At 41.7% G+C, this 23,506-nt stretch overlaps 1 protein-coding gene across 1 annotated transcript in view; it reads left to right on the forward strand.

The window, feature by feature from the left end:
- Positions 1-23,506, forward strand: part of NEK10 (NIMA related kinase 10) — a 125,965-nt gene that overhangs the window by 42,571 nt on the left and 59,888 nt on the right. The window contains exons 9-22 of the mRNA XM_016198861.2: positions 228-295; positions 2,239-2,318; positions 3,711-3,797; positions 6,066-6,290; positions 9,217-9,356; positions 11,387-11,448; positions 13,157-13,234; positions 15,184-15,248; positions 16,234-16,336; positions 16,429-16,557; positions 17,014-17,151; positions 17,705-17,750; positions 19,747-19,868; positions 20,005-20,107. Of these exons, the coding sequence (XP_016054347.2) occupies positions 228-295; positions 2,239-2,318; positions 3,711-3,797; positions 6,066-6,290; positions 9,217-9,356; positions 11,387-11,448; positions 13,157-13,234; positions 15,184-15,248; positions 16,234-16,336; positions 16,429-16,557; positions 17,014-17,151; positions 17,705-17,750; positions 19,747-19,868; positions 20,005-20,107 (1,446 nt within the window). The remainder of the gene's footprint in view (positions 1-227; positions 296-2,238; positions 2,319-3,710; positions 3,798-6,065; positions 6,291-9,216; positions 9,357-11,386; positions 11,449-13,156; positions 13,235-15,183; positions 15,249-16,233; positions 16,337-16,428; positions 16,558-17,013; positions 17,152-17,704; positions 17,751-19,746; positions 19,869-20,004; positions 20,108-23,506) is intronic.

Consider the following 23,506-nt stretch of genomic DNA (forward strand, 5'->3'; position numbering starts at 1 on the left):
TCATTATTATAGTAGTGTTATACAAGCAATGCTAGCTGAGCTTGAGAGGTACTTGAATTAAAACAACACTAACTCTGTTCCTCCTCCCTCCACTGTTCCTTCTGTGTTCTCTCTGTTTCCATTTGCCCTTTCTCTGCTTGCCCGTCTATACTTCAGACCCAAGGTTCTATGAGTACTGCCCTCTTTAAGTGCCAAATTCCTGTTTGAGCTTTTCCCTTCCTTTATAGATATTTTTCAGAAACTTGCTGCTGTCAAAGACCAAAGAGAATGGGTCACCACCAGCGGAGCCCACAAGGTGAGTGGTCCAGGAGAGTCAACACTTCTGCTCCATGTGGCAATGGTTCACGCACTGGATGGGGTTCAGAGCCCTGTGGTCAAGTCCTGTGAAATTATAAGCCACAGATCCACTATCCTAGCATCAAATTGTAAATCTCTGCTAACCCTTTCATATTCTTTGTCAGCCCAAGGAGCAAATACAGGGGTTTCTGAAACTTTTTCCCTGTCACTTAATACCAGCTAAGTTTATTGCTTAATTTAAATGTTGCTTGAAAAACCCTGGCTATACATAAACTGATCCTAGGTGTGTGTTTACAAATAAACAAATACAATGTATGTATTCATATAAATACATATGGCACCAGCAGGAAGACTTTTAGATCACAACTCTTGTCTTGAGAAGCCCAGTTTAGTGTTTAAGATTTTCACTGAGTGCAAGCTTACTTTGTCTAATGTAAGAGAGACTTCTGTAACAGCAGGTTTGGGTAAACATATTTCTTGTGTCATTTGATTTCTATTAAAATGCCAGAAACTATTCACTTTCCATCTACAAAGTTGGGTTAATAATAATAGTACCTATCTCATAAAATTTGGAATATTTCAATTTAAAAAAAGAGGTGTTTTTTTTCCATTCCAAAAAATGAGTTTCAGGGTTATATTGGTTTGCACCATATGGAATTGCCATGGTCTGTAGGCCAGTCTCATGGGGTTCAACCTCATCATCAGATAGTATAATTCTGTGAGCAGATGGGCCACATGTGCATTACAAGATGGTTGAATGCAGGTTTAACCAAAACAGACTACATTTATATTTATAGCAAAACTGTTTAGATGGTAGCTGCCTGGAGCCACGTTTCAATAATCTGTTGATTTCTCATATCCCAGGAAGCCACTTTCCAGTGTACATCAGAGCAAGGTTGCCTAAGAGGTTGCTCATTGTGTAGGGGATAATTCTAGGTGATCTGTAGGTCAACATTTTCCTTTAAATAGCTATATACATTTCACTGATACTATTGCTTAGAAATTGAAAAACGTTTTTGAGTAGCATTGAGGTTTTAAGTGGATGTGGCAAAAACTGTGATAAGGATGTCAGTGACTGACGTTTGGAAAACATGAAGTTAGAAGACAGAGAGGAAAGGAAAAACGATAGATGGAAAAGAGGAAAGGATCAGAGAAACAATGATAGCTTCATAGAAATGCATGAAATCCTACGGGAGGAACCCCCAAATCATCCAGCAGCTGTTGCCGCTCTGACCTGGAATATGTTTGGGTGTGTACTTTTGAGTTCCAAAAATGGAGAGAGATGAGAAATGAACTTGCATTAATGGGAATTCAGAGAAGTCAGCTGATACAGCCCAGAAGACTTCTAGCTAAGCCATGTTCCTCAGGATGATGCCTGGGAGCACTGATTCATGCTCTTTCAACGTTGATTAGAAATCTGAGAGACAAATGGAGTGCTTGGTAGTGTTGACATATCTTGCTTAGTTTTGGAAAAAAATGACAGTTTCAACATTTTGGTGAAAAATAGTTCCATAATTTGGGAAGTGACTAACACAGTGCCTGACTCAGATGTGTTCTCCATGACTAGTATTACATGGACTTAGTTATTATGACTGGTGTTTATGTCATTAGTCACCGCCACTTCTCCTTGGGGAGGGGTCAGAAGAGGCAAAGTGACCTCTTGGGCACATGGAAATAGAGGGAAGTGTGAGAACCAGGCTGGCATGTGGCTTAGTCTCTTTCCCTTTCTGTCCTGGGCAAGGAAAGGCTACAAGGCGCTCATGTCAGGAGTTCTGAGTAAGGAGGGGATCGACACCTGTCCCCTGTAAAGAGCTGGAGGCTGTGTTTAACAGAACTCCTTTCAAGGTTAAGCCTCTATGATCTTTACAAGGAAACATTATACTGTTCGAGGAGCATGTAGCACTTATATAATTAAGCTTTTTTTTTACTTCATTTTTTCAGACATTAGTAAATCTACTCGGTGCCCGAGATACGAATGTTCTGTTGGGCACCCTCCTGGCCCTGGCTAGTCTGGCTGAAAGGTAAGTGTACTTGGATATATTTTCCAGTTCTGCTGCAGTAGCAATTTAGGTGGCAGAGCTACAAACTAGATTCCTTTCTCTGGGTACTTTGCTACCTACTTAGAAAGATAAGCATGACCTACCATTAATTTATTGAGGAGGGTCCTGGATGGAAAAGTTCCATTTTAAAATTTAAGTTGTTGGAAAGGTGAATCACAGTTTAAAATTTTCTGTCTTTTTTTTCTGACCAGAAATATTTACCTAGTCTTTCATCCAACCCTCAGTTACTTCTACTTTCAAGATTACCATGATATTTCTTTGACAACTGAATCTCCCTAACCTTTTTTCATTCTTTCCTGTGTACTTATTTTAACATATAAAAAAATTTCAAACATTTTTACCCTTAAAACATCTAGATAACCTGTCCTCTTATGGATGTTGTGATTACTTTAAATAAAAGAGCTATAAATGTATTTTATGCCAGTAAGTGGATCATTGCTTTTTTGTTTTTTGTTTTTTTTTCTCCAACTTTATAGGGAATAGTTGACAAATATAATTGTATATATTTAAAATGTACAACATAATGATTTGATATACATTGTGGGGTGATTACCAAGATCAAGATAATACATCCATCACCTCACAGAGTTAACTGTGTGTGTGTGTGTGTGTGTGTGTGTGTGTGTGTGTGTGTGTGTCTGTGTCAGAGAGAGAGAGAGAGAGAGAGAGAGATAAGGACCCAGATGTGCCCTCAGCAACTTTCAAGTGTACAATACCATATTCGTAACCGTAGTCACCGTGCTGTACATTAGATCCTCAGGATTCATTCTTCTTATAGCTGCAAGTTTATACCCTTTATTTTAACCTACTTCTTCCCATCTCCTCCTCTTCCCAGACCCTGGTAACCACCCAACATTCTCTTCTCTGCTTCTACTTAATCAGTTTTTTGTTTTGTTGCTCTTTTAGATTCCACACATAAGTATAACACACGGTATTTGCCTTTCTCTGTCTGGCTTGTTTCACTTAGCATGATGCTCTCCAGGCTCATCCATGTTTTTTATTTTTATGGCTGAATAATACTCAATTGTATGTATCACATTTCTTTGTCCATTTGTCTGCCAGGGGACAAGTAGCTCATTTACATGTTTTAGCTCTTGTGAATGGCGCTGCTCATTGCTTTTTTGGTGAACAGCATGGCTCCCTTTGCAGAAAGGGATTTGTTATCATCATACTGTTGTTAAACACATTTGGGACATGTAATGTTTATCGAATGTTGGAACTTGATGGAGCCCTGCCCCATGGAGTTATATTGCATTTGTGTCTCCTCCTGAGATAATGGAAGAGCTAGGATATTAAATAAGTGAACATGGCGACCTATGTTTTCAGTCGTTACTAATGGTTTTCAATTTGTAGCCCAGAATGTAGGGAGAAGATTAGTGAACTCAACGTTGTAGAAAATCTGCTGATGATTTTACATGAATATGACTTACTTTCCAAAAGGTAGGATGCTCAAGGGGAGAAAGGCAGTGTCTTTTATTTGATAAAAATGATTGTTATTTTTTTATTATGTCATGTTATTTACATTGCTAACTGAATATTATGAGTCAGCGTGCCATTTACTTTCTTTTTAAGTTTATATAAAGAAAATAGAGCAAAGTGGTGTATCAATTTATCTTTCTTTGGTCCTGCATTATTTCTATATCTGGGCATAGAATCAAATGGTATAAATTTTATGATCACATCTTTAATATATTTTTTATTGCATTTATTTACACCTTGTTTCTTTAAAGAAATTAACTCTGAGGTGGCTCTGTTTTTAGTAATTTCAGATTGTGTGTAGAAGAGATGATTAATTGCTAAAATCTATTTTGTTTAAGGCTAGTAAAATAAATTAAGACAGGTACTGACCTGTTTCATGACTTCCTGTTTTTATAACTCAAAACAGAATCTAGAGTAAAATGAAATTATTTTCAAGTGAACTACATATTGCTGTAAAGAATTACTGTACACAGATAGTTACTAGTTTGTTTCTAAATAGAGCTTTGCAGCCGACATCATTTGATGTTTAGGTGAGTCAGTAATTTTCTGAAGAGGCAAAATAAATAACAGAAAGTCAACTAATAAAACTCTGACACTTAATTCGTAGCAAGTCTCCCTGGATTCTTCTTTAAAGCCATTTTAACATTCTTTTACAAACTGTCCTTATAGACTTGGCTATCTGAACGCATTCACCCAACACAAGTGCTGGGAAGCCGAAGATGGATAAGATACCAGTGTGCAGTGTAGGGGGGACAGCCACGCAAGTCGGAGGCTGGACAAGATGCACCAGCGTCGTGTTCATCTTTCGTCATAGCTCTGTGCGCGGGGCGGTCCGCGGGGCACAGGCCGCTCGGGGGCACAGAGCGGGGCCTCCGAGGGGCATGCCAGGTTTCCGGAGGGGAGGAGGAGTGATCTAGGCACAGGGAGCGAGCAAGGGGGAGCAGAGTGTGCTCCCACACGAAGTGGTATATGTTAGAGGATCTTGCACGGCTGGGCACAGCTGGAGCAAAGAATGCAGGGGCAAAAGTGCCAGAAACCTAGACCAGGCGGTATTAATGATACATTAAAAATACAGCTAAGTTCAGCCAGGCGCTGCTCTAAGCACTTCTGTGTGTTCACCCATTTGATCTACACAATAACCTCACTCATTTCCATATGTTATGGCCAAGGCAATAGGACACCATTAGTCAGGCCACGATGGGTTCTTTGAGCTAAATAAGGAGTGTAGGTGTTTTTTTAAATATGTCTTTATTGATTTCAGAGAGAGAAAGGAAGAGGGAAAGAGAGAGAGAAACATCAATGAGAGATAGTCAGTGATCGGCTGCCTCCTACATGCCCCCCCCCGCCCCCCCCGGGGATCAAGCCAGCAACCTGATCGTGTGCCCTGACTGGGAATCAAACCTTGATCACCTGGATCATAGATTGATGCTCAACTGCTGAGCCACATCAGCTGGGAGGGAGTGTAGTTGTTATTATGAACAGAACGGGGCCTCACAGAAAGATTGTAAGCATGATCAGGTTTATTTTGGGGGAAGATTACTCTGATAGCAGTGTGTGGAGGCTGTGGGGTGGGGAATATAGCTGCACAATGAGATCCACAGAGAACAAGGAAGGAGTGTGTTGTGTAGAAAGTTTGAGAAGGTGAAGAATACTGTTCACCAAAGAACATATGTTATGAATGTCACAGCATAAAAGCCTGGGAGGGAGAGGAGCTATGGAAAATTGGCACAGGGGAAAGGACTTCGGAAGCAGAATGGGAATGGGAATCTTGGAGAGGTAGATGACAGAGGGGCTTATACCTTGAGCATAATCACATATCAAAGAATGGGAGGATCTGTGGGGTTAGCCAGCTGCACGACTTGCAAGAGACTTGACCCATCAGTTGCCCAGGAAATAGGGGCACTGAAGGCTCTCGATCGGCGGTGGCAGGTTGGGAAGGGAGAAGGAAGTGTCTCGGATGATTCCCACTCTCTGGCTTGGGAAATTGGAAAGACTGTGGTGTCATGAATCCAGACCAGGGATGTGAAAGGAAGAGACTTTGCGAGGACACTGGCAGAGCCTGTGTGCCTGCAGAGCCGAGACATTTGGCTGTGGTCCAGCCCGTCACGGAAAATGCGCATTGACCTAGGTTTAGAAACTGAGGCTTGTGGTTCACGCAGTGATGGTGGCTCTGTCTAAAGGTAAGGGCCATGTCCTGCTAATGCTGTGACCCTCATCCTCGCCCCCCAGGCTGACGGCCGAGTTGCTGCGCCTCCTTTGCGCCGAGCCCCAGGTGAAGGAGCAGGTGAAGCTCTACGAGGGGATCCCCATCCTCCTCAGCCTGCTCCACTCCGACCACCTGAAGCTGCTCTGGAGCGTGGTCTGGATCCTGGTGCAGGTTTGTGAGGACCCCGAGACCAGCGTGGAAATTCGCGTTTGGGGAGGCATCAAGCAGCTGCTTCATATTTTACGCGGGTGAGTCAGGGTGGGCTCCTGCCCGCTTTGCCCTAGTCACTGAAGGCTGGGGACAGATCGCTCGACTTGCCCCCTCCTGGCCCTTATCATTCGTGCTCTGCAGAGTCATTTGTACTTGTCACAAACATGCTCTAAATCGACGTCGGAGGCGTCGCCTTTTAAGCTCCCTGGGAGCCCTGATGTGTTGATCTTTACATCACCAGCCTCCAGGACAGTGCCAGGAATGTAGGAAGCCGTCTGTCTGCAAACGGAGGTTGAACGGAAGCCCAGTGACCCAAATTTGAAAATGTCGTCTTGCCCCCTTTTTCTTGAATCAGTCTATGCCTGTCGTAACCCCAACAAGTACAGTGATGACTGCGATTTTGCTAAAATGTCTTTGGGTGCATATATGTCATTCATCTGCACAGAGAAGGCAAAACCTACATGTAAGGAACAGATGTAGAATCCTCAGTTAAAATAGGAGAAAATATCCTTAATCGAATGATTGCCATGTTCCTGCCCCCGGTCCAGTTGCTCTTCTTTTCTCTCCAGTCTCCATTTTGGTGCCCTAAGGTGGGTTAACCCCTTATTATCTCTCTTTTAAAAGTACAATTCCAATGGCAGTTAAAGCCATGAGTATGAGTTTGTTAAAATAATTTCAAATTGAAATTCTCCTGATGTTGTAATAACTGCTATGTTGTATATAGTAGATACATTGAAATACGGAATAACAACATCTTTTGGTACCACAGTGGGAAGGTTCTGTGACCTAAAGTTATTATAAAGCATAATTCAGTCCTATAGGTGCTGAGTAAGAGTTGCAAAGGAATATGTCTGCCTGAAAGGGCTCACATTTGTGATCAGGGGCATATAAATAAAGCTCATGCTAATAAAAGCAGAGTGACTTGTCAATTTTAATATGACTAGATATTATCAAGTCAATATCATTCAGACTTTGTGCTTATTATGACTCTGGGGATATTGCAGAATGATGCGTTTTCAGCTTCGTTTTTTCCTGAGGGTGCATTCCAAGGCATAAGAACAGAGCGTAGATATATGAACTGTAGTTTTGTTGGCGATTTCTGTCATTACCAAAACAAAGGAAAAACATTACAGACTGTTGACAATCTATTTTTGCTTTTCTGAGTATCAGACAAAGGTCTCAAATACTTTAAAGTATAAATTGTAAATCTTTCGTTAGTGCTGTGGCATAATGAGCTCGTCCCTTGGTCAAAATAAACATTTGACAAAGCTTTGTTTTTGCTGGAGTTTGTAGGATAGTGATGGCCGTGTTATAGTGGTGCTTATTCCAACAGCTATGGGTTACCCCGTTGGAGAGAGTTATTTTCTTGATGATTAAATTAAATTCTATAATAGTTAAGCAATACTTTAAAAACAAAACCTACCCTTTTACCACACAGAACTGAGTTTAATTCAAGGAACCATTTTTCCTCTTTGGCTCAAGTTCTTTCATGTCTAATGAGGAATTTTCCCAGACCGTTTCTATGGTGCAATGTTAGAAAACTCTTCTGGGAAGAAGATAGATGTCAACACTTATTCTATGTGAAATATGTCTCAGTGCTCTGGGAGAATTTATCACCCAGCTGGATAAACAATATCCTTTCAGAGCCTGTGCCTGCCCCTGAGCTGCCTCCAGCTGGTTGGAGGAGTGGAGGTTGCCAGGTTGCCTGCTGGCCTGAGTATGAACAGGTATTGTTGTCAGGGCGGTTTCCAGGAAGCCTGTTCATGCCCATTCACCTGCAGTCCCAAACCCAGAGGTGGTCCCTATAGGGCTGTATACTCTTGAAAATGTGGAGTGATCCCTAAATTTGAGTTTTAATGTAATTATGTTGACAGATAAGATCACTGATTATGACTATCCCTAGGCCCAGATCCATTATTTCCCAGGGTGCAGTGAAGGAGGGACTCCAGTGGCCCAGATGATGAGGGGGACTCTATCCCCATTATATTGAGGCACAGAAATTAGGTAGAGCTGCTGTCATAAAAAATGAATAAATGAAAAAATATGGTACCACATAAAACAAAGGGGAACAGAGCAGGTAAAAGACATAAAGAATCTATTGTGGAAGATGTTGCATTAAATAAACAGAAAAACAAGTGCTTTATTTTATCAAAGATGTTAAACAGAACATGAAATTTATGAAATGAGATTAAAGATGAGAGGACAATAGAAAGGGGAGGAGAGAGAATGCAGGGCTAGGAAAGAAGATAAAGACTGAATAGCCTACACAGAACTGAAAAATTCCCTGGAAACTGGAGTTAGGAAAAGGCAGGGCGAGCGGAAGAACATGCATCTCATGCGGAGGAGGAAGACAAAGGAGTACGAGCAACTGAAAAGTGAGTTTGTCCAGCAGAAGATGGGGTTTCAACGTGAGATAGCTGACGTCCCCGAATTAGAGCATAAAACAAAAGGAATCAAACATTCAAAGGTATAATGGAAGAGAACTTTCCTAAACTAACTGAAGATGGGAGTGTCACAGAAAAGGAAGGCAAAATGATGAAGACTCAGGTGTATTCAGGTGGATCTGTTGCAGCAGAATAGAGCTCAGGAACAAAGGTGGCCGCGTGGAGTAGTGGGAAAGGACGGTCTGTCCAACACACAGGGCTGAGTCAGTTCAGTACTCATAGTTTTAGAGAAAGAGGAAAGAAGAAAGAGAGAGAGAGAGAGAGAGAGAAAGAAAAATGACTTCTGACGACATACACAAAAATCAATTCTAGGTGGATTGGAAGGTGAAATAAAAAAGATCACACAGCAGAAAACTTCATGACCTGGGGGAGGCAAAGATTCCCTCCCTCCCTTTCTTTCCCTTCCTTCCCCCACACCCCCTCTCTCTGTTTTTGCAAAGATTTCTTAACAGGACTCAGAAAGTACTCACCAGGAAGGAAAGTTGGTAAATTGATCTGTGCATTAATTTTTCTCTTTCAGAGATAGGAATTTTGTTTCCGATCGCTCCTCCATCGGAAGCCTGTCTAGTGCAAACGCAGCAGGCCGAATCCAGCAGCTCCATTTGTCAGAAGATTTAAGCCCTCGGGAAATACAAGAAAATACTTTCTCTCTTCAAGCAGGTATTGACATCCTATTATTATGTTTTACTATTAGATACTGTTTAATATTGTCTTATTATATTCTCTTTATAAAATTAGTATGATATTAGTTAGGCATGCTTTTTAAGTTTAAAAAAATGTGAAATTAAATCCATGTGGATGCCGGAAACTTGTTGGTACCAGTGTTGGACTCGCAGGTTAACGATACCACAAACTTTCCTTTCCCTTCCACATCCTGAACACATCAAGAAGGCAACGTAAAGATCGGACATAAAGAGAGCAGAATATTAGCTTCATTGCTGGTAAAGCTGGATGAGGGAATGCAGCTCAGTCTGTGGCCGGAATGATGGTTTCTACCGTCTTCGAGACCCCAGGGGACCCTCATTAAGGGACATTCTACTGTACACATACCCACTCCACCGGGAGCAAGGGAGTGCCTTCCTCACACCTGGGCGCTTAAGAGAGGACAGCACTGTTGCCCTGTGCGGTGGGATTTCCACGCAGAAGCGGGAGCAGGAACATGTGCACGCAGCTTTGGGCAGCTCGTCACAGCCTTGAACAGTGGGATAGCCTGCGCCCTGCATACGTGCACATGGCCTTGGGCAAGTGGGGCTACAGCTCTGGTGAGCAAGCTGGGTGCCCTGCAGTGGCCCACGGGGAGGGACGGAGAGGCACCGGGGGCCTGCAGGAGGGCAGGCCGGTCCTAAGAGGTGAAGAGCAGAGGTGGCAGGGGGAGAAAAAAGGGATAGAAGAAGGGTGGACTTGCTGTTCCTTACTCTCTCTTCCTGGAGAACGGAGATGTTTCCCCTCAGGGGTGTGAGGTCAGGCAAGTAGGACGCCCGCTTGCATTGTTGTTTCGGCTTTGTCCTTACTCTGAAAGGCCTGTCTCAATATGAGGGCTCTTACTGGGGATTTCCTGGTTGAAGGCTCCCTGGGAGTCTAATCCAGCTGAAATCAGAGCTCCTAGTATTTCTAGGCCCCTCACAAGAGTGGATGAGATTGGTTGTGAAAGAGGTCAGAAGGGTGGTTACCCACATGTGGGATGGTAAGTTATTTCCTGGGAAGGGACACAGCAGGCCCTTGGGGACAGGCCTTTGGATGGTAGTGGTTACAGGGTAGTTCGATATATAATAGCTCATCAAGCTGTACACTTAAGATATATCTGCTTTACACACCTCAATAAAAAAAAAATTAAAAACATAAGGTGTTAGGAGTAGGGTCTGAGTTTTGGTTGCACCCCTTTGCCAGCCATATGGTCTAGGACAAGTGGCTTTACCTCTCCAGGTCTCAATTCTGCTTATGTGAAATGGTGATTGTAATCATGGTGTCAGTGTTAGAGGGTCACTGTGAGACTTACATGAGGACTTAAGTTTATAGCACAGTGCAGGGCCAGGGGCAAGGGCTCAATAAAAACGGCATTGTTCTTTATAGATGCTCTGTGCTACAGGCTCCAGCATGCCTCTGCTTGGACAAGAGGCAGCTCGGTGCAGATGCCACGGTGGCTGTGAGGAGCTCCTAGTATGAAGGGCAGTGGTCAGGGCATAGGACCTAAGGCCAGATAGACTGGGGTCATACTCCTGGCCCCTTCCACTTACTAGTTCGGTGGTCTAGGTTAATAACCTCTCCAAACCTCAGTTTTCTCATCAGTGAAACGGGATCATAGTACCTACTCTGATTGCAAGGGTCAGTTTGGATAATTTATTTAAAGTACTTACTGTTCAACCAGTTAGGTCTATTTATTGAGCACCTGCTAAGTGGCAGGCGCGTGGTGGGCACCGGGGATTACAGTGAAACAGACAGGTGCAGGCCCTGCCTCCCGGACACAGTCAGTGCTCAAGAAAAGGCTTCTGTGGAATGGACATGTACACATGCTCTATGAAGAGCAGAGTTAGAAGCCACTGAAAGTGAGTTTCCCTTCTCCCAGAGCTGTGCCAGAGGAAGGTTAGTGTTTTGGGAGAGTGAATGCTAACAGTGTCTGGAGTTGGAGTACTGATGTCACAGGTGACGCCGCAGTCATGGCAGTGACGGTGACCTTGTGGCTTGCCTTCCAGCCTGCTGCGCTGCCCTCACTGAGCTGGTGCTCAACGACACCAACGCCCACCAGGTGGTTCAGGTGAGCACGCTGCTGCCCTGGGAGGGGCTCCGGAGCCGGTCCAACGCTGTGTCCCAGAGCGTAGCTTTTGGGACCTCATCACGTGGTTTCAGAATATTTTAACATGTCTCATTTAACCTAGAGAATTCCATTTGATTCTTGCCCTCCTTCTTTTAACTTGCTTGGCTTAGAAAGAACTGTGACGTGGTGAACCGACGACGTTTCTTCCCTACATTGTGTAGTCTTCTTCATTTTCTTTATCTTTTTAGAAAAGCTGTTCTGCATTGCTTTAATTCTGGGCATATAGGATACCACGAGTTAAGGAAAGCAGCCCTGTACTGTGTACATCAGCTGCATACAAATGCACACACATGTATACAATGCGTGTATGAGTTCCTGCTACAAAAGTTACTTCCTGCTTATTGAATTTTACAGAGAAAGCTTTTGTTTTTGGTCAATAGAATATATCCAACTTCAACTTCAAAATATGTGTAGGGACATAATAGTTAGTTAGGGATTAGGTCACTGGTGATTAGAATCCCGAGTGGAAGCTCAGCCAATCAGGGGGTAGTTGGTGGAACAGCTGAAATCTAGGGAAACTTTGATAAAATAATCTGTGATTTTTAGAATTTTCAGGTTAGCAGTGGTCCCTGTACTGACCATGAGAGAGAAACACCTGGTGAGGGAGGCGGGTATGGAAGCAAATGATGTTAAAATAATTCCTATTGTCATTACTTGCTGGTTTGGACCCTGGAAAAATGACTTAGTTTTATCATGTATACAACAGAGAAATTAGAGTCTAATTCAAAGAATAGCTATAAGGACTAAAGGCAGTAAGGCAGGTAAAGCTTTTCAGTTATAATATACATGTCCACATAAATAGAGCTCAGTAAATTACATATTTGATAGATAATAGAAAGTAGCAATGAGTTAGTAGTTTTGTTCATTCCTCTAGGTGTATATTTGTATTAGCAGAAGTCTAGAAAGGTGTTAACTGTGTTTTCATGAATAATGTTCATTTTCTTTTTTAATCTGTTATTTTATTTTTCTATAACAATTGATGTATATGTATTGTTTAATTAAAAAGCTATCAAGGGAGAAATTATCTTTCATAATTAGATATTTAAAATGCAGTGTATAAAGATTTAAAATATATTTAAGTCCCCTTTTATCCCTACTCTCTTTTTAAAGTATTTTAATTACTTTATTTTTTTATTTTTCTTTTTCTTATTTTTTAATCATAACCTGAGGATATTTTTTCCATCGCTTTTCAGAAGGAGTGAAAGGGAGCGAGAGAGAGAGAAAGAGAAACATCGATGTGAGAGAGACACATCGATTGGCTGCCTCCTGCACTTGTCCCAACCAGGGCTGGGGATCCAGCCTGCAACCGAGGTACATGCCCTTGGCCGGAACTGAACCTGGGCCTCTTCAGTCTGCAGGCTGACGCTCCAACCACTGAGCCAGACCGGCCAGGGCTCAACTCACTTTAAATTGTTATACTTTATTATTTGTAGTCTTAAAAGACAATTGAAGTTTTAAGGTTGTGGTTGTAGCCTTTGGTGTGTAAAAGTCACACGGACATTTTTAATGTCCTGTCATATTAAAGTTCCAAGGTTATACTAACCCTAATATAATAATAGTTTTTGAGATTGTTTGGTCGCTTCTTTATGCTTGTGTGTCTCTGTGGCATTGTCCCTGGTCACTGACAACATGCCCTTTATTCTTTCAGGAGAATGGTGTATATACAATAGCAAAACTAATTTTACCAAACAAACAAAAGAATGCGGCAAAAACTAATCTGTTACAGGTAATAAACATGTCCACTGCTCTTCAATACCAAGTTACTGAAATCTGGGGAAACTTTGATAACATAATCTATGATTTTTAGGATTTTTAGCTTAGGGCTGGTCCCTGCACAGCCTAGGAAGGAAAATACTTGGTGAGGGAGGCTGGCATGGAAACTAATGCTGTCAAAACAGAGTAAAAGCTTAGTGCTTTCTTTGTGGAAGGGAATTAGGTGATTTTATTTAGATATTTCTTTGCTTATTAGTTAGTTCTATTCTTTAAAAACATGTATTACTTGAGTATCAGAAAATAATAAGAGGAAAATTAAGCATGGACCGTGGTCACTAACATTTCACTTTTACAAAGGAAAGCCTATAAAGTGGATCTTGATGGATGAGAAAAGACTTGCCAGGTGGATGAAGGGGATATGAGTGGGGCACCAATGGCATCTGTTGCGGGGTGGAAGGGCATTCCACCCAGAGGGTACAGCATGTGCAAAGTGTGAGAACCTGACAGCTTACAGCTTAGTGGGTAGGCTGCTCAGTGGGGCTGGGGAGTGTGGTTGGGGGAGGGGGTGCTGCAGGAGTTGAGGCCTCATAGGTAAGAAAGGGACACATTATGCGAGGTCCTAGGTGCTTTTTTGAGGGGTGGGCATTAGGAGCCACTTGAAGACACTGGAATTATAAAGTCATATTTTAAGTAAGCCTTTGTGGTAGCTGCAGCTCCTCACCTTCCCCCCCCAAGTCAGTGGTGATCAAACCTAGCAGAGAGCGTTCGGTGGTGTCTGAGGGCTGGTGGCCACAGGTTTGGAGACCTACAAATGAGGACAGAGAGGTGGGACTGAGTGTTGTCAGTGCCCCGCCGATACATGAGCCTGTGCTGGAGCAGACTGTCCAAGCCATCCTGTAGATGCACTTTGTTAAACAGGAGGGGTTTTAAAGATTTACGTTGAAATGGCTTTCGAGGAACACTTGTGTTCTCCATTCCCTCACAGTCGCCGCTACTCTCACCAGGCTCCTTCCTGCCATTGTTGATATCTGGCTTCTCTGGGCAGTTGTGTGTGTGACTCTTCTGTATTCAGATCACTGAGTTTATGAAATGGTTCCAGACTCAAACTCAGCAGACCCCGATCACCCCAGGGGTGGCCTCTTGTGCAGGTACAGATGCAGGCTGGAGGCTGTCTTTTTATTTCTCAGCACTGTAGAGTGTCTGAAGTTTACTTTTCCCCCTTGAAGTCTCACAGGCCTCTTTCTGAGCGTTCACAGGAGTTACTGCAGATCGTTCTATTTGGGGAATGCTTAAGACTCTTTACTCAAGAGACCAATTTGTCAAGTTTGAGTCCAGCGTGCCTGGGGCTATTTTTATATGTCATCATTTCTAGTGTTTATTTTCTCACAGAAACCATATAAATATGGAGGCCTACAGAGCAGGCTGGAAACAAAATAAACCTTGAGCTCCTGGAACTCTTCGGACGTTTGGTTTTCTCAGCACAGGAATTTTATTTCTTGTCTCTGCTCATTTTGTACTTTCTAGAAAGGAATTAATGCCGAGTCCTGAGTGAAACAAGGCCAAGATCCCTAGCATTTTTACTACATAAATGCTTTATTTTTATTTATTTATTTTTAATATGTCTTTATTGATTTCAGAGAGAGGAAGGGAGAAGGAGAGAGAGAGAAACATCAATGATGAGAGAGAGTCATTGATCGGCTGCCTCCTGCACGGCCCCTGCTGAGGATCGAGCCTGAAACCCAGGCATGTGCCCTGACCCGGAACCAAACCACTATCTCCTGGATGAAAGGTCAGCTATGCAGGCTGGGCCATAAATGCTTTTTAAAAAATAAACTTTGGCTCCCATGTAGATCAGCCACACTCAGTAAAACCACTTCAGTGTTTACTTCCTGATCATTCTATTCTGAATTGTTTCATTTCTTGAGCTACCTTTGCAGAATCTCACTTCCTTTTCTTTTCCAGTGTTATGCTTTCAGAGCCTTGAGGTTCCTCTTCAGCATGGAAAGAAACAGACCACTCTTCAAAAGGTATGAGCTTCGAGAAGTATAGGTGACCAGGCATCACAAGACTGAACTTTTTCCACATAGCTGACGTAGATGCAAACAGTAAGAGGAGAGCCAGTGTGCAAAACACAGGTCTCCAGACGTCGTAGGATCCACAGATAAAACTGAGCTGTACTAGTGATGTCTTAGCCCTGAAAATGAACAAAGTGATGAGAGCACGAATTACGTTACCGATATGTCTCTTCTAATGACACGTGGATGCTGTGGTTTTAGTTTCTCTCTATTTTAGACAATAACATTTTAAATGGATGACATTAAAATACCTGCTTGTTTTAGCCCATTCATAAATTCCCAAGTTGATGAAGTTATTTCCTCTTGTAGAAAGAAAAGGATTTGTCTGGGTATCTTCCATAGGGTAGGAGCTCATTAGAAGAGGAGGAGGCTGATGTTTTGGGTCGGGAGACAGCTGGTGGGCATGACAAAAATCTCACCACCTTGGGAAGCAGATGCTAGTTACCTACACGAGTGGCCTGCATGCCGTTTAGTTGGGCAGGTTAGCCAAAATCACAGGCCCAAGGTCTTACAGGAGGTTTATTGGTAAGGCAGAATAGACACCCAGTAATCATTCCTTAGTAACATGTTTAATACCTATGCCCCAAATATCTCACAAATAAGGTATTCGTGTAATTTGTATCATATTTTTTATTGTAATAAAGGACACGTAACACGAGATATACCTTCTTAACAAATGTTTAATTGTACAGTACAGTGCTGCTGACTGAGCAGAATCCTGTACAGCAGATCTCCAGCACTTTCCACTTGTTTTCCTTACCCTTACCAACTATAGCTATAGTTCACTTTTGCGAAATGAGCTGGTATTATTTCCTCCCACTTTGTTGATAAATTAAGGAAGTTAAGTTTGTTTAATTAATCTGTGAATGAGCTAGATCCAAAGCAGAAGGAATGAGCAGCAGTTTCCAAATCCCGCGTGCGTGTGTGTTTCCCGCAGACTTTTCCCCGCCGACTTGTTTGAGGTCTTCATTGACGTAGGACATTATGTTCGCGATATCAGTGCCTACGAAGAGCTGGTGTCAAGGTTGAATGTGTTAGTGGTAAGTCTTGGGTTCTAAGCTTCGGCAGGCGCTGTGCGGTCAGGTCGGGGTTTGTCCAGCGCCCCGCTTCCTCTCGCTGTGTTTTTGGGTAGGAGGATGAGCTGAAGCAGATTGCCGAAAGTATCGAAAGCATCAATCAGAACAAAGCTCCTTCGAAGTACATAGGCAACTATGCGATTCTGGATCTTCTGGGAAGCGGAGCCTTTGGCTGTGTTTACAAGGTGACTTTGCCCTTGGGGGACAACACTTCTCACATCCCCAGGTGCACTGAGGTCCCACTTGCACCACAGTCTGGGTGGAGTTGGAGCCCTCTCCGGGAAAAGGAGTGGGGATGGGTCTAAAAATCAGCACGATTGTTTTTGTCCATTGTAAAGCTGCATCAGTGGCCTCTTAACTTTCAGCTCTAGAAATTGGCCGCTGTCTTTGGAAGACAAAAACTGTCATTAATCTCACAAAAAATAGTCAAAGTGGCTTGTCCCATTCACACCAGTGTTTCTGCATTTACGTAGCAAATCCTAGTGAATGTTGCAGACTGACCCGGGAGACACCGATATTTTGAGCTGAGCTTAGTGTACATACAGATAGAATTTTAGAAGTTGCATGACCCGCTTTGCTCGTGTGACCTTGTGACTGTCCCCCTTTCCGCCTCCCCTCGTCTTGTTCTCGGTCTCCCTTAGGTTAGAAAGCGCAGCGGTCAAAACCTCTTGGCGATGAAGGAGGTGAGCCCGCACAGCGCGGCGTTCGGGAAGGACAAGGCGGCGCGGGACAGCAGTGTGCGGGGCGTGGTGGCGGAGCTGGCCATGATCAAGGAGCAGGTGAGCGCGGCTCCATCTGCGCTGTGCGCGGAGGGGGCCGAGTGCCAAGGGATTCAAGTTCCCCTCAGTTTCACGAGTCTCAGTTTCAGTTAAATTTGGTGATAAAGCACAAATCAGTTTTTGATTGGACTTGTTAAGGCTATAGGAGATTGCTGTTTTCAGATTGTGTTAGTAGCAAATAAAAATCATGAAAAAATCTGAATTTGATAACTTTTTCCCTTTTTATTACATTTATCAGGGTGCCACTATTTAACAAAATTATACAGGTTTCAGGTGCCCACTTCCACAGCACATCACTGTACACGTGTTATGTGCTCACCTCCCCAAGCCAAGCCTCCTTCCAGCACCTTTTATCCCTCAGGCCCTCCCCCACCTCCCTTCCCCTTCTCCATTACATGATGACTTAAAATGCTTAGTTTTATAAAGAAATATAAATACAATACTTTCTTTGTTTTTGTGTGTGTTTTTTTCAAATATGAAGTCCAACTGAATGGTCTGTAACAAACGTTTGTATTTTGAAGTAGTGTAATGTTTGTTATTTATTTTCTTGTAGCTTTATCATCCCAATGTTGTACGCTATTACAAAACATTTCTGGAAAGTAAGTATGAGTTTTCATGATATTTCTAATTAAGGGAAAGTATCTTTGTCACCTATTTGCATATTAGAATGCAAAAAATAAGCTCAGTCGTCTACTTTACTTTTTTTGCTGTTTATGTGACAGTCTCATGCATCACTTTCTTGATCACTGGGGCAGTGATGTAATCAGTGACCTAGAGAGAGTTACGTATGAACTACCTAGACTCCCAGGTAAGGGACACTGAATGAACAATCCACACTAGTTATTATAGCTATTTTCATACACATAACAATAACTTAGGACAAGGAGAGAAGAAACTTAAGGATAGTGGCTAAAAAAGATCAAAAGTTGTTTTCCTTGAATTAGATGACATTGATCACCTCCAAAATAAATTGGGAGCGGGCTTGGTCTTTGATTTCTTTACCTGAAGTTCAAGCAATTGCCACAAGGTGGAGATGGAGCCCTGACTGGCTGCAGGCCGCAGGCTCTCCGCCAGGATGACCGGTTGCCGAGCCAGAGCCCGAGCAGTCAATTGTTTAGGACAGCGTAGGACCTCTGACTGAAGCGAGGTAGGTACTGATAAAACATAGGGACTTTCAAATAAACCTCCATTTGAAGGAAGACTTAAGAGATACAAGGCGAAGGTCGGGGCTCCCTCGCTGCCTCTTCATCGTCACTGCTGTTAGGCACACCTGTCGTGTACTGTGACATGTTGTGGTTTTACCCGTCCCCCTCCCTCTGGATGACTCAGAGGAACTCAGCTCTGACAGTCTCCAGTAAACCCTGCACCCTTGGCTCTTGGTCTTGATATTAGAATAATTTCCTGTAATTTAGTGCACATCCTATATACAGAGATCTAGACTGACTTCTAACCTCTACCTAAATGGCACAACTTGTCTTAGTTAAGAATAAAAGCAATAAAAAGTCTTTTTCACAACCTGACTTCTTCCAAAAAGAAATGAGAGTGGCTTAAAAAAACAAACTGTGATAAAGTAGATTAGAAAATTGTGATAAAAGAAGGAAAAATGTGAGAAAATTAAAAATAAAGCTAGAGGTAAGGTTAGTACATATGAAAATATTTCTTGGGATTATGAAAATTGGAGACAATAGAAATGTCTGTCCTTGGGAAAATGGTAAGTAAATTATGATCCCACTGTATCATGGGATCCTATGCAACCAATAGAAAGAGAGACATGGGTCCATGTGTAGTGACACAGAAGGATGTTGAACAACCAAACCACAAGTGGAAGGACACGTATGGCATGATTTCATTTTTGTAAATATCATGTACCTGCAAATTTGTATACATCTAAAACTTACCATTGTTAGTAGTTTCATATCAGTTTTGAAGGAGGAAGTAGAATTTACTTCTTTGTTTCTTGGCACCCAAAGCACAGAGAGGAACACAATTCGTTATGAGATTTCCGGGACCCATCAGGTAAAACCAGGGAAGCCCAGCTTTCTCTGCTCTTGAGGGGGCGTAACAGAAATTTCTATCCTGGGTGGTGTCTTCAACTGTCATTCATTACAAGACCATGGTGTGATTGATTATAAAAGTCAGAAAGATAAATTTATGAGACTACAAACAATGCAGTTTTCTCATGGGCCGACTTTATTTAAGGGTAAAATTAGACTATTGAGATGAAGGTGGGTTTGCATGTTCTGCAGGGAATCCTCCGTGACTTGGGATCATTAGCTTGTCCTCTTTGGCGCCTCCCAACCACTTCAGGTTGCAGCTACATAGAAAGTGACCGCACACTTGCCAGTGTAAACTTATGCTGGGAGGTGGCCTGTCGCTGGAAGAGATTGTTGCTGGGCTCTAGTTGCCCCCAGACACCCCCCAACCCCCCACACCCCCAGGGCTGAGTGAATGCATATCTTAGTGCACCTCTAACTCTTCAGTGCTGTGCGCTGCACACCCACTGGGGAGCTTGGATTCTAATTCCTAAGTGTTTCTGAAATGTCTTTGTTGAGCTTAGATCTCTATTGTCTTTTTCTTGTTGTTTTTCCTGTATAGATGATCGGCTGTATATAGTTATGGAGCTTATAGAAGGGGCCCCCCTTGGAGAGCATTTCAGTTCTTTGAAGGAAAAACAACTCCATTTTACTGAAGAAAGACTGTGGAAAATATTTATTCAGGTACACTTTACCTTCATTACACTTCTCTGTGAAACGGGGAAGGTCCAAGCTGTGTGTGAGAGGCGTGTGTAGTGGTCGCCAGTGGTTACGAGTTTGTTGGGGGAAATAAAATTTGTTTCATCTTTGCCATTTCAAGCTGTGCTTAGCTCTTCGGTACTTGCACAAGGAGAAGAGGATTGTCCATAGAGATCTCACGCCGAACAACATTATGTTGGGGGATAAAGACAAAGTAACAGTTAGTAAGTATAAAAATGTTAACATTTTTTAATTTAAGAATTTCTGAATATTATTCTAGAGCAGAGCTCTCACAGGACTGAACTGCACCTATGGGAATGTTCTGTATCTGCACTATCCAATTTGGTAGCCACTAGCCACAGGTGACTATTAGACACTTGAAGTGTGGCTGATGGGACTGAGGGTGTGAATCTTAAATTCTATTAAATTTTAATTAAGTTGAACATCCCTATGTGACTAGTAGCTACTACTGAGTTGTATTTTGCCCATATGACAGAAGAAAGTGCCCTTAAAATGCTTGAGAATTCAATTTCCAAACCAATGGTTTCTAGGTATTTTCTTTCTATAGAATATTACTTCATCAACAAAAGCTTTTATGACTACCATGTGAGCATGTTATTTTAAACAGTTTTAACATAGTTTGTACCATGTGAGTGACAAATGCACTAATCAAGGACTATGAAAAATCCAGCCATTCGTATATCTCAACTGATGTTTATCCAACATGAGGCAGGGAGGCCTCATGTTGGATAAAATTTTGCAAATGAAATAATTGTTTTTCCCCCAAAGTAGGTTAATTTTCAATCATACCTTAACTTTTTAGCTGCTTAGAAGATATATTAGCTTTTTCCTGCCTTTCTTGACTCATGACCACTTGTGTTACTCTCATGGACTATTAATGGTTCACCAACTATAAGTAGGGAGCCATCTCTAAATCAGAGGTCTCCAAATATTTTTGGCCATGACATTCTATCAGTAAAATTTTTTTGATAATACAGTTGTTATATGTATGCTTAATTATAAATTCTATACAAATTTCATTGTATAATTATTATATAGTACATGAAGTCTACTGAAATAAAATAGAAAGGGGTACATTAAAATATCAAAGTAAAGATTTTAATATTTTTTCCTTCCCTCAGTGGGTTGCTAGAGGCACTCAGCTTTGGAGATCACTGCCTTAAATATTATAGATATAAGAGATGTATGACAACATTTTTGAAGGTGAATCTCTTAGTTTTAGAGGAATATAATTCCTCATGAAGGCAATTCCAAAATAACACATTTACCAAAACCACATATCTTCAATAACAATGATTAGATTTGCTGTCCAGTTTTTGCAAGTAGAGATCCTTTATTAGTTTAAAAAATTAAAAAGCAACCTAAAACAGACTCGGTCGCTAACTGTCAATGCAAAATTACTTGGAAATATTTCAAGCAAGTGCTTTGTGAGATGTATAATGAAACCAAATAATTGTGAATCTTCATCTTGGACACACACTTACTTAATTATTTGAAATTAATTACAATTTTGTTTATCACAAGCTTTTTACTATTTTTCCTTTTATAAGATAGACATATGTTTTCTTAAGAGTTTTTAGTGTTTATATACATGTAGGTATTTCAATTTATAGTTAATAAGGATTACTGTAAATTGTATATTTAAATTTCATAGCATACTGTGTTAATAATCATTCAGTGTTGATTACCTTTCCTTTCTCATAGACCTTTATGTTTTCTTTTATTTTTCCTAGTTTTTTTAATGTACCTATTATTTCTTCTTTCTAAATCTTCCAAAAGCATTTTGAAAGCTCTCTCTCTCTGTACTATTTATACATGGTCAAGCATGACAATTTTTCTCAGTTTTGTTCCTGGACAGCCAATTCCTGTAGCTACTTGCTGTAGTGACGACTGGATTTGAATTTAGTCTGCTAGACAACCCCTGTCCTGGAACTTTCAGGCTCCTCTTCTGATTGGAGTCTCTGTTTCTTATATCCCCCCCCCCCCTTTTTAACTCCCCCATGTTGCTGAAGTGTGTATTCCAGTTCTTTCCTGAGAAAGAGTCCTTCAGAAGTTATAATTTTTGGATGCTTGCGTTGCACAAGATATTCTTCTTGGGCCCTCGTAGTTTACTGGTCGTTTGGCCGGGTAGTTTTCCTCAGAGGAAAGTCGTGTCCTTCCAGATGTGAAGGGGCTACTCCGGCCTTCTAGCATCCAGTTTTGCTGCTACAGTCCAGTGCCATTCTGATTTCCATTGCTGGATACAGGAGCTGTTTTATTTCTTTGGAAACTTTTAGGATGCTTCCTTTATCTTCTGCTTTGGATGGGTCTCTCTTCATTCCGTGTGTCTGGAACTAGGTATGCTTTTCAATCGGGAGACTTTAAAACTTCAGCTCTGGGGAATTTTCCTGCGTGATTCCTTCACTGCTTTTTTCCCCTCTGCTTTCTCTGCTTCCCCTTCTAGAAATCCTTTAGTCTTAGATCTTTATACTAAATAATCCCTTAATTTAAAAAATAATTCTCAGTTTTCAGCTTTGTCTCTTTGTTCTATTTAAAAATATTAAAAAAAAAAGTGATGAAATATGTATTTCAGTGTCTATCACTATTGATATACATGTGGATATTAGAGACTCATTTTTAAAAGGAGTTTCAGTTAAATTAAAATCTTACAACATTAATTTGAAACCAAATGTATAAGATTCCCACATTTGGGGAGATTTAAATAAAGCTGTAATTCATAGAGGCTATAAAAGTGTGTGTGTGTGTGTGTGTGTGTGTGTGTGTGTGTGTGTGTGTGTGTGTGTGTGTAACCATGTCACCACTAGGGGGCAGCCTTGCCATATTTTATTTTTCTCTTTTCTGTGCTACAAGGTTTATTTACTCCCAGAAAAGAAGCTCTGAATTACCAAGTGATGTTTAAGATGCCCAAGCCAAAATGCATTGAAAACATGACCATAAAGAAAGCTTTAGAAAAACTAAAATTTCCCTCTTCTGTTTTTACTTACTGTAGGTGAATTAGATGTTTTAAGATTAAAGTTGGTTTGCAATTATTTGTAGTAAGCATGCTGGCTGGATTTTGCCTTCATGAGGCAGCAGAGTTCCAGCATATTTAGGTGTGCAAAGTTTTACCAAATGATATCTAATTTTAACATCTAAATATATTTCCTCTTAGGAGACTGTATCTTTTTTAAAAAAAAAATTCTCACCCAAGGATATGTTTATTGATTTTAGAGAGAGAGGAAGGGAGAATTCAGTCTATTGCTAGATGTCCGAGAGTGAAATGATGTGTGTGTACTGTAGAGTTACCTAGAATTCAGAAAGCACTCTTTTGTCGGGTGTTGGAAATTTCATCCTGGAGCTCCCAGTCATAACAACTCCATCAATAAAAAATCGATGAAGTAACTATGCTGTTGAGGAAAAGAAATACCTTACCCCTGCCGCAGCCAGCGCTGGGCCTGCCCTGGGGAAGGGAGCTCGGAGGGGGTGGCGTGGTGGAGGCGTTCCCTGCTGCACAGCGTTGCATGCCTGCCTCCCTCCTCTGTTTTAGAAATTTCATTTTGGACTCGATTAGCGTTCCACTTGTTAAATTAGAAATAATATTGTTAATAATGGCTGAACTTCAT

Source organism: Miniopterus natalensis, chromosome 15 (genome assembly GCF_054644295.1).
Source record: "Miniopterus natalensis isolate mMinNat1 chromosome 15, mMinNat1.hap1, whole genome shotgun sequence".
Taxonomy (NCBI): Eukaryota; Metazoa; Chordata; class Mammalia; order Chiroptera; family Miniopteridae; genus Miniopterus; species Miniopterus natalensis.